General features: G+C 39.7%; 1 protein-coding gene across 2 annotated transcripts in view; it reads left to right on the top strand.

Moving 5' to 3' along the window:
* Positions 1–2,959: 2,959 nt before the first annotated feature.
* ptpn21.L (protein tyrosine phosphatase non-receptor type 21 L homeolog) overlaps positions 2,960–11,951 on the top strand; it is a 34,018-nt gene continuing 25,026 nt past the window's right edge. Inside the window, exons 1-2 of one of the 2 annotated variants that reach the window (XM_018230399.2) lie at positions 2,960–3,366; positions 8,342–8,626. In XM_018230399.2, coding sequence (XP_018085888.1) covers positions 8,447–8,626 — 180 coding nt within the window. In that variant the 5' untranslated portion in view covers positions 2,960–3,366; positions 8,342–8,446. The remainder of the gene's footprint in view (positions 3,367–8,341; positions 8,627–11,951) is intronic. The other variant, XM_018230398.2, reaches the window with a different exon arrangement.

The raw sequence follows: 11,951 nt of genomic DNA, 5'->3' as shown, positions 1-11,951 counted from the left end.
GAGCTGTGATATCGGACTAGGGGTAGGCAGAAGACAGTTTAAGAGGTACCTGCCCAGCACCCCCTGTTGTTGCGCCCTAGGCAGGTGCCTCTTCTGCCTACCCCTATGCAGAGGGTGCATCTGCAGAGGGTGATGTTCTGAGACAATTTGAATTGGTTTTCATTTTTTATCATTTATGGTTTTGAAGTTAATTAGCTTTTTATTCAGCAGCTCATCCAAATAACCCTAGCAACCATGCATTGATTTGAATAAGAGACTGGAATATAGGAGAGGGCCTGAACAGAAAGATGAGTAATAAAATAGCAATAACAATACTTGGGGATGGGGTTGGTAGTTTGTGATGACCCTGTTACCCAAGTAAGCAATAACAACACAATGAGAGAGGTGGTGCAAGACCGCAGTTTGTTTATTTGAATAAACACTTGAAATACATTTCAAGTTAAGTTCCCAATGAATCTTTGTTAGAATGGAAAACATAAATTATTATTATAAAAAGAAAAAAGGGGTAAGCGGGGACCATTGCCGGTCTTTAAACCCCTCTGTTGCCGCGCCACTGCTGAACTACCAATGAAACTCATCTGAACAGCGTTGACGCAGTCAGAAGAAGTCAAATAATTCAAGAACTATAAAAATTAAAAAATGAGCAATTGAAAAGTTGCTTATAATTGGCCATTCTATAACATACTAAAAGTCAAACCACCCCTTTAAGAGAAAAGTGTGAGCAGCCATGTTGTGCAGTGAGCAGCTGATGTTACACGCATGCACATTATAGCAAGTTGTGGTATCCGCTCATTCTGCCTGCCTGTGCCCCAACATAGCCGCTCAAATCGGGAGCTCCCTCCAGGTGCAGGTGTTCTAGCACTGGCCAGGGGCAAATTTTAAAAAAAAACTGTTACCCCCAACTGGAGTGTGGGCTCTTAGCCCACACATTTGGTGGGGGAAAATAGTTTAGGGTATCAGGTGCAGATGTGAATACATCGCTTTTAAATTAGTTAAGGACGCTTCCTTGACGGGGAGCGTCGGCTTATGTTTGTACAAAAGATGTGACCAGATGTGTCCCTTTTTCACTTTAATGCAGGTATAGGTGTTCTTACCTGTATTTCCCATCTTTTTTTTGGAGTGCTGAAAAAGTAGAAATGGTATATAGTTTAAACATGCCTTGTGCACCCAAGATTTGCTTTTTTTGCTGAGAATGTGTGTATATACCTGTGTTTCACATTTCCTCCCACCACTGTGTGTTTAATTTGGTACTGTTTGCTGGGTTTATTCAGTTTGAGAAAGGCCTGAGTGCAGGCCGAAATGTCAGTCTCACAACAATAAAAAAATTGAAGATGTTTCACACTAAGACCTGAGTCGTGCACAGGGCTGGAACTAGGGCTAGGCAGAAGAGGCACGTGCTTACTGCGCAAAGGTAGAGGGGCACCAGTACCTCTTCTGCCTCCCTCTCCTAGTTTGGGCCCCAGTGCTTCCCACCTCCGCCAGCACTTTCTATTAGGGATGCACTGAATCCACTATTTGGGATTTGGCCGAATACCCGAATCCTTCGTAATAGATTCAGCTGGATACCGAACCGAATCCGACCCCTAATTTGCATATGCAAATTAGGGGTAGGAAAGGAAAAAGTGGAAAAAATCCTTCTTTTGTGACAGATTTCCATACCTGCCTATACTTTACATATCTGAAAAAGTGGAAAAAATCCTTCTTTTGTGACAGATTTCCATACCTGCCTATACTTTACATATGCAAATTAGGATTCGGATTCGGTTCGGCCTGACATAAGGATTCGGCCGAATCCGAATCCTGCTGAAAAAGGCCGAATCCTGGCCGAATCCCGAACCGAATCCTGGATTCGGTGCATCCCTACTTTCTATTTCTTCCTGATGATCGGCGTGTGAATGCGCAAACATGCGCTTGTCCCCGCGCTCTTCTGGGCAGGTATCAAACCCTCTATAGTTACAACACTGGAACTTATTAAACAAACTGACAGGTTACTACATGGACGTGAAACCGATGATCAAAGCTCTCACCCACAAATCGTATGTATTTTAATAGGAGGCAAAAAAAACCTGTTAATTTTACCTCCCTGCCCTGCAGGTAGCAGAGTTGCCACGGGTCTCTTTAGTGTTTTGGTAAAATAAGTAAATCGCCCCTTATGTATGTTAAAAAAATGCAGTTACCAACACCGCAAGAGAAGATTGACTAATATTCCCTTATAACATAGTTGCCTCAAATCTATTCATATATGTCCATTGTTTGTAAATGTTTTAACCAGTATTTTTATATTATACAGTTCAAAAAAAAAAACATCCATAAAAAAACAACTTGACAACGGGACTATCTGCCAAGACTGCACAAATATAGATTGTGTGACATCATTATTTCCATAAGATCCAGCCTACAAAAATGTGGGTATAACACACAGCTGACTCACTAAATGGAAAAAGTTGAAAAGCAGTGAGTTTAATAGGAAATAAGAGAGACAGTTCTATTTTTGATCCAGTGATTCTGACTTCAGAATGTAAAGGTTTCTCTTAGCAGAAGCAATACTATGTGGTAGCGTAAAGCAGCAGAATTATAGAAAATATCAATTTACTAAAGGTTATTAAAGTCATTTTATGTCGTTTTTTTGCTTGCCTGTCACACTCTTACTAAAATCCGAATTTATCTCATTATTTAAAAAAGAAAACTCCCATACCTGATTTTACCTTATTTATTATTAAAAAAAAAAAAGCTTGATTTAAGCAGTAAATAACAAAGATCACCATAGATAACTGTCCATTTAGCTGTCAGTATGACTGCCCATTCGTGCTGCTAGGGGTTGTAAGGCAATAAATTGCAAGCGGTGCTCAGAATAAAGGATCACATGATGAGACAAATCAATAAGTCCCCGTTGCCTGCTATTTCTGTAATGGGCATAGCGCAAGAGGCAGCTGTCCCATCGCTAGGATTCCCAATGCCTGGCATTCCAACCAACTGAGATCATAAGCGTAAAGCACCCTTTGGATCCTTCCGCAGAGAACTAATGTCATCCTCAGATTTCTTTTGCTTTTCCCTGCCCCGGCACACACACACACTCCGGTCAGGCAGAACACAACTGAAAATAACAGCACTTTAGTGAAGGAAAAGTTTTCTCGTGAAACTCTTGTACATCCACTGCTCGTGGGCCGCTTTACTGCGCGCATTGATTTGCTGCCAGCGCTTGCAGACAGGAAGTGAGGGGATCTCGGGGCTGCTGTAGTGTAGCTTCCAATACTAAAGCTGGAGGTGCAGCGGGGATCTGTACAGTCGCCAGCAGAACGGATCTAGAACCCGCGGAGCGTTCCTGAGTGGGACTTTCTGGACTGCAATCCTGGAACTGTGTAACAGGTAATGTTCCGCAACCGCACACTCATTATTGCTTTCTCCTATTAGCTGTGCATGCTTGCAAGCGGCTAGTTAGTCTTGGTTGAGGGTGAGTTTACTAACCCAGATGGTAGGCCACTGAGCACTCTTCTACCTGCTGCAGAACCTCTTGCCTGCACTTTACTATCTCATGTCTGAAGCTTATTAATGTGACTTACTATGGCTGCACGGTTAAACCAATATTCTTATGCTGCCTTTTATTTGAAGTATATAAGTTGCTGTCTGCTGAGAAAGCAACGGCAAAGCACATAGTGAGCTGTCAATGCGGTTGTGGAGCAAGGCCAGAGAAAGAAAGCAATATGCCCCAGCCAAACAGGAGAAATGTAGTGCACCAATAACTTGGCTAGCAGGGGCTTCTGGGAGATGTAGTTTCACAGTAAGTAGGCGTGCATAATGTTCTGTAGTCCAAGGGCAGGGTAAGAGATCTGGGGGTTTCTTGGAAATCTAACCTGATTTTTACCTCTGCTAAATAAAGATTTGTGACTTCAGCAAGGGGTGAATTTCATCTGGGGTTCTGCCAGCGCAGCCTGGGTCTGGGGCAATCAGAAATATCTTTGTATCCCATTAATAGTCTAAAGTTGAGCCTGGCACAGCTGCTGCCATACTGAAAGCGACAGCTGGGCACTAAACCGGCTGCCCTTTGTTTGGGTAATCGCATGTTATCTATTTACACAGTCATATGCGGGTTGGTAGTGGCATTTTTCATTATTTTCAGTCCGGTTTCAAACATGCGTTTGTAGCATTAGGATTTATTAATGACGTGCAACACCTCATTGTACAGCCATGGTTTTATATAAAATCCGCACTGGCTAAATCATTCAGAAACAACAAAATACCAGGACCAGTTTCAAATTGGCATAATACCACTGCATCATCCCAAAATGTAGGTGAACTTACCCTTTAACTTGACATGTTTTTTGGTAGCAACGAGTGCAATAATTCAGTATTCGAAACGACAGCTGGAAAATCCAAAAATTCTGCTTTTCACATTCAAGAACAATAATACATAAACAATAAAAAAAAAATTCCTAGAATTATAGGTTGTCTCTTTCTTCTGCTAGTGGCCCAAACAATGAAATGTGGCAACACGCTGGCACCCACGGCATCTGTGTATACAAGGCTTTGGTATGATGGAGGCCATGGTAGATCATTAGGAAGCAGATTCTATATATACTTGAGAGTTACAAGTGGTTGTTCACCTTCCAAACACTTTTTTTTCAGTTGTTTTCTGATTGTTTCATAGAAATAAAGATTTTTTTCAATTACTTTCCATTATTTATTTTTTAGTTTTTCCAAAATCTAAGTTTAAAGGCTCTCTGGTGTCTGACAGCTCAGTAATTCAGGTGCAGAATCTAAACGGTTACAATTTTGTAACATTTAGTTGATACATTTTTCAGCAGCATCTCTGGAGTATTAGCAACTATTGTATCAATTCTAACAGCTGCCTGTAATTATATTCAGGGATTATGCTCAGTAGGGATAAAGATAAGAAATGTATCAACTAAATGTATCAATTACAGGGTCGGCGACCCCTCCAATCCCAGAGCTGCTTTAGAAGGTGAAAAATGATACTTTACATTTTAATATTAGAAAAAGGTCACACATAGAAAATACAAAGTAATTGGAAAAAGTTATTTCTGGTGAACTATCTGAAAACAACTAGGTGTTTGAAGGTGAACAACCCTTTTAAAGGTGGTGGCAGACGAGGTTACTGGGGGGAGATTTGTCGCCCAGTGACAAATTTCCTCTTCTTCGGGCAACTAATCTCCCCTAAATGCCTTCTTGCCAGCTAGAATTTAAATCCCCGGCGGGATGGCACTCTGAACGCTTCGTTTTCTGAAGTTACCCGAACTTTCCTTGTGAGGAACAAAGTCATGGTCATTATCGGGGTCAGACTGGGTTGGAGGGACATCGGGGAAAAATCATGGTGGGCTCCGCTGGCCCAGTCTACTCCCCGATTGCCTCTACTGGCCCAGGTTGCCTTGAGTCTTTTTTTTGTTTTTCTTTTTAATGCCAATTTATTTGCTGTTGGCTCTGCTGTGTTCAGCCATCTAAGCATACCCCTTTGTTAAAGTTCTAGCAATTGGGATTGATGTGAACATACTTTTTACCTACTGTTTTTATCATGATAAATCTTTATTTTTTCTCTTATTTTGTTGAGCTATACAGCGATATCGTATCTAATCCTAATTGTTAGTAAATGAGGCCCACTATTTACATAAAAAAAACTAAATTAAATATAAGTTTTTTAATATACATTATATAGAATACATATTTTAGATAAATCCTTGAAGCATAGCACTTATATGCTTAATTTAACTGGATATATTTTGTCTTTTTTTTGGATACAATTGTTCTGAAAAAAGTCATGGTGACTACATGCCAGATGTCTGGAAAGTTACTTGCTAGTCCAGTGCACCTCCGCATTTTATCCTTCAAAACATCCCAGAATGCAGTGCCATTAGTTCCTGCTCCAGTCAGACACATACACACAGACACATTTTAAGTAAGTCTTGCCTGAAGAACTTGCAAATATGTTTTTGCAGGAAGAAATTGTTTGGGTTACTGGTGAGTTGGAGGCAGCAGATGTTGGAGAGTTATGACCGAGGAAAAGAAAATATACCCCTTCCTTATTGTTTTTTACATAAAATGTCTCCTCTAATTAATGTTTAAATATTTTTTAGTAGACTTACTAAACCAGTACCATACCTGTATTATTCGTCTAGTTTTATCCTTTGGTCAACTTGACCAAAAGTTGGGCACTCCCAGTGATTATATTCACTTACCTGATACACTGGGGCGGTGCTTCTGTCGGTAGAAAACTGCACCAGCTCAGGGTATTTCTGGAGGAGACTACAGAGTGAATTTCTTCTGCATCTTCTTTCTTTGAGTTGGGCGTGCATGCTTAGTAGAGTGGGGGAAAAAAACTATTTCACTCTTCCATTCATGCATCTGCCCCCGGCAGTAGAATTATGAAGAAGCAGATCAAGCACTGGCATGGGGTATCTAGTAAGCTATTGGCTAACCTAACATTTGCCACCTCCCAGTGATTTTAACTTTCCTTTTCCTTTAGGACGTAGCTTAGAGACATTGCTAGTTGGCAAACTGTAACATCCTTGGAATGCAGAGGGGGGAAAAACCTGTATTGGGCACTGACATATTTATAGATGACCCGTAGATGTTGCATAACGTGAATAACTTCTTTACTTCAGTCCTTTATATAGTAATTGCAGTAATTTACCAACTCTATTACGTAACTGCTTAATGGAGCTACCAAGATAGAGTGATAGTAGGTTGTAGTAAGTGGAAACTCAGTTGTAATAGTAATTAGTGTGTGTATCTGAAGAATTTAGTGTAGTAAGGAAATAAGTATGTGGGAATTAAAGGCACGGTTACAAAGTGTAGAGGTGTAAGTTTTGTAGTCACATTTGCAGGTGTAAGCTGCACTCTTTCATTTGCTCTGTATAAAAATCCAGCACAAACTGCCACCTGGTTGCCAGGGTAATTCAAGCCCTAGTAACTAGATGATAGTTGGAATTTCAAGCCTGAGAGCTGTAGAATCAAAACTGTAATAGATTCAAAGACTGTGGGGAAAAAAAGAGATCTTATTAGAATAGCACTGTCTACATTAATGCCAAATTTTATTTTAAGATGAACTTTAAACTTGCAGTTTTGGATGTTTAGTCCGTACTGTTATATTAGGGCCAATGAATATAACCCTGTCTACAACTGCACTATTTGTTGGGGGCAGGGGGTATTTAAATTAGATTCTGAGATGGCTAACACATTTACCTGTATATCTCAATATCAGATCAAATCAGATCAAAATTTGCATTATGACGAAGACAACTTTCACACCATAGCAATTGATTTTATACTTCTCATTTAACTATGATTGTTTGACACAGTGGGCAATGTAATCCTAATTATTTTCTAAAATGCAAACCAACTGTGGAGCTTTATACTCACGAGGCAAACAAAACAGCAGGTTAATCAAAACGCGTGTCTGAAAATAAGTTTCTCGCCATGTCTCTAAAAGAAACATTTCCTGTGTGTGGACTTGTGGATAAAACAATAGGCTTGGATTCACAAACTCCTGCCTGAAAGGGACTGTGCATTTTCACTTAAGCTGGCCATAGACGCAAAGATCAGATCGTACGAAGCGAGGATTCGTACGATTTTCGGATCGTGTGTGGAGAGTCCCGACATTTTTCATCCCATGGAGATCGGTTGTTTGGTCGATCGGCCAGGTTAAAAGATTTCTGTCGGCTGCTGGTAATATCTCTGCCTGTATTGCCGATTGTATGATTTTCAGAGGGAGACTGTCACTAGCTTTGGTCGGACATATCTTCCGAACGATTGCTGTCAGGGCAGAACATTGGCTGATCTGTTCTTTTACTACTTTATTTGATCGGAATGGTTAGTGGCAGGTCGGGAGATGGGGAAGTCCGATGGTACAATGATTCGTATGATCGGATCTTTGTGTCTATGGCCTGCTTTACTGTGATACCAATACTTTGGATAATTGACCACTGTTGATATGCTTTTCTCCCATCTGGCCAAACACATTCAAATGTTATAAGTATTCTGCATGCACAATACAAATAGTCGTAAGGAGCAGCCAAGCTCAGCAATATGCACATATTTATATGTACTGCCATATGCAGGAAAAACAACTTTGCACACTGCCCCAAATAGAGTGGTAGGTAATGGATGAAAAACAAGGTTGTGCATATGATCTCAGAGTTTAAAAGGATTGTATTATTATTTTTCACTGAAAGAGAGAAAGCAAATATATAAGAACCATTACTGGATAATATAACCGGTTTCTAGCAGTGTATTCTGTTGCCTGGTTAGTGGCTAAAAGACGTATTTGCCAAGCATGACTGTTCATGCTCTGATAAATGTACACAAATGATTGCTGTTCTGTTCTTGGCAGGATCTTGGATGTTCCCCACGTGCAGATACTTTTCACTCTTTTTAATGGCTGCTGGGTGACTTGGCTGAGCTCGGAACCCTCCAGTTGATCCTGCTGTTCAGGAAGATGCCTCTGCCTTTTGGGCTGAAGTTAAAGAGGACTCGGAGATATACAGTATCTAGTAAGAGTTGCCTGGTGGCTCGGATCCAGCTGCTAAACAATGAGTTTGTGGAGTTCACACTGTCGGTGGAGAGTTCTGGGCAGGAGTGCTTAGAAGCTGTTGCGCAGAGGCTGGAACTGAGAGAGGTGAGTGACGGCCAGTGCTTGTATCCTTTAAGCACTTTATACTAAATAAAACATTATATAGTGAATGAAGTACCCCCCTCTTGTAAAATATAAGGATGTTATAAGTTACTGAGGAGTTCCGTGACCATATATATGTATTTTTTATACTGGTCATGGAACTCTGAGGTGGCTTCTAATATCCTCAAATTTAGTAACCAGGGGTACTTTTATTAATTTTTTTTTTATACACAAGTTTCAGTGAGTCATGTGACAGAAATGACATCACTAAGCTCTGATTATAACCGATGACATCACTAAGCACCGTTTATAAGGATATATGACATTTTAAGACATCACATATTGCACATTTATTCATTATATTTGGTCTATTTCCCCCCCACCACCACCACTTGTTTTAAGTGCTAGTGTTATGATACCACAATTCAGTGGATCCACAAAATACAATAACACTGGTGTGCATTCTCTTTCTGGTTTTGAAATAGGTAGGTCATTGGCAATTGCTTACATGGAGGAATCCATTTCTGGTCCTCATGGGACTCCTTTCTGTCAAACAGCAGAGGCTGAAAATGATGTACGGCAGGGCTCTAGATATACTCTTAGGATAAGTGCCACGGCCCACAACACAAAGCAGTATAAATTACCGTTATCTGTAAGGCCATTGCCAGGGCCATGACAGACGGGAGTTTTGTCACACACATTTATATCTGCGCTACTGCAGGTGACAAATCTCCCCAAAATGCTTTCCCATTGGCAATAAAGTATACATCGTGCTTCATTTTCTGAAGTTGCCCAAAGTTTACTTGTAAGGCAACTTCGGGTGAAGTTTTCCTGCATATGTTATCACATATGTGATTTTTTTTTTTTTTTTTATAAATGTCTTTATTTGCACCAAACAAACATTACAAAATATCACAATGAAACATGCCAATGCCCTCTGAAGTAGGGCAGTGATTTATTTTATTGCTGGTGGGAAGGCATTTTGGGAGATGTGTTGCCTGTGGTACAGCAGATTTTATCATGGGCAACAAATCTCCCAGTTAGCCATTAGCCTACTACTTGGCTGCTTGAATAAGCAGTGACTGTGGAAGAGAAGGCTTATCTGAGGTTCAGTTAAACAATGTAGCTAACTAATAGACTGCATAAATATGTAAAATCTAAAAGAATAGTATGATTACATTGTGGTTTGTGAAAAAAAGGGTAATTAAGCATAAACATATTCTCTCTGGATACAAGATGTTAATGTGACATTAATTATTCAATTTCAAGCACATATCTTTATTTTCAGATGCACAGCTTGAACTCCAGATCAAAACTTATAAATACAGTGTATAATTTAACACTTGCTGGTACAACAGCCCACTGTAGAAAAGAAAGAAATCTATTCCAAGTTTAAGTGCATATAGAACCAGTCCTTATTGTGACTCAAGATACTAAAGTTTAGATTCCTAGACTGTTTCTATAGAAAGATAGAACGCATGTGTCAGGGTCAAGATAAAACCAGCAACAATTTGGACTGTCCATTATTTCATACAACAATCGCCTATCTGGTGATTGTGCCTGTGGGATCAGTACATTGCTATTAAACGCGGTGAGATATGTTTCTGGTTGTTTTGTTACCCTTAAAGTTTGCCTGGCCAAACAGAATCCTGACCCTAAAAATGATCAATATTATTAAATATGACTTTAGGCCAATAGATAACAGAAGGTGGAAAGTTGTTTTCATATGCTCCAATATTTTTAAGAATTTTGCAATTTGCATATGCTATTTGAGGTTTAGAATTGGTTTGGGGTTCAGACTTGGTTTGGGATTCATGGATTCAGTTTTTGACTACATCCTAAAATTGTAGATTCAGAGCATCTCTGGGAATTTTAGCTGCATATCAATCACCTAGCCATGTTTCATGGAATACAGGCTGCCATTGGGAATGGGCTGCCAGAGTTTTCATTGGTTGACTGCAATTTAAACATAGGCCCAAAGCTGATACCCTTGTGTCTTTGTTAATCAAAACAAGGGGGGATGCAACTGATATTGTACTTTTTTGAGCTCACAAGTTGAAGGTTGATAGATATAAGTGGAGCTGGTAAGGATTTGATGGAACTCTTTGATCACTACTCTCCTGCAGTGTCTGCATAATCAGTTCCTTATACCAGTGTAGTAGACTATTTCCCATAATAAGCTAAATAAATCAAACATGTTTTAAACCTGTAAGTGTAGTTGTCTTGTTTTTAAAAGTGTTGAGCATATGAACATAAATGTTTTTCTTCACTGAAACTGCCCTAACCCTGCCTCGGGAGAGCAGAATGCTAGTAGAGGTGAATGATTCAGTCCTATGCTCTCTCCCTTATTTTTTGTATTTGATAAGTAGACATGTTAGTGTTAGTATTTGTTACTGTTCTCTTTTTGGCTTGTGTTTTAATTGATTCTGTATTCTAACACTTTTTGCTGGTTTCATCTGAAGGAGAGATCCAAGCACTATTTCTATGGTTGAGTCATACGTTTCAGTGAAACTGCCCTGATAACTATGATAGCTACCTAGTGTATGCAAGGTGCAAAGCAGAAATTCCTATCTAAATTACAGTCATAGTATGATATTTAAATGTGTCTTGTTGCTTGGGAGGGGAATTACTTACCTTTAATGACAAACAGGGATAACTAGTTCTACCACGTGGGAATATGTGTCTTTTGTGTGACAGTATTACCACCTACTTCACAACTAATAGAAAAATTAGTGGAATGCAGAAACATTCCTGGGTGGTGAGCAGGCTGCCTTCTACTGGATGCCTGACCTAAACAAATTATTTATTATTGTAGGTTTCCCCTTTTTTGCACTTTTTTTTTTCTTTTAAAAACATTTTTCTGTTGAGCAGAGGCTCTTTAATTATTTGTGATGGTAACGTTGAATATTTTTCATGGGAGCCAGTTACGCAGGGAATGTATAAATGTAAGTCTCTATGCCTCTGAGTTGCTGTCAGTGGTTAGATGACTAATGGAGGGCACTGTTCAGAATTCTAATCATGGGCTCTCTTCATTCTTGCAGGGTTGTGTCACACCTTTGGTACATCAGGCCACTGCTGGGTCTGCCAGGTGTGTGTTAACTCTTTTCCTGCTTCTTTTATGAGTAATTTTTAATGGGCTCATTTAAGAGGCTAGGAAAAATGTACTGATTATGTAAAGTCATCTCTGGCAGTTTCACAGTAAGTAATGCTTTTACTGTTGGCAAGGATGGGGTCTGAAGGTTTCATGATCAATTTAGTATTGCATAAAAGATTTGGATACAAATATATGTTTTCATTGTATCCTCCAATGGCCAATGAATCGTTGACA

This window comes from Xenopus laevis, chromosome 8L, assembly GCF_017654675.1.
Source record: "Xenopus laevis strain J_2021 chromosome 8L, Xenopus_laevis_v10.1, whole genome shotgun sequence".
Taxonomy (NCBI): Eukaryota; Metazoa; Chordata; class Amphibia; order Anura; family Pipidae; genus Xenopus; species Xenopus laevis.
The sequence above is the reverse complement of the archived record's forward strand: the minus strand, read 5'-3'. Positions and strand labels throughout refer to the sequence as shown.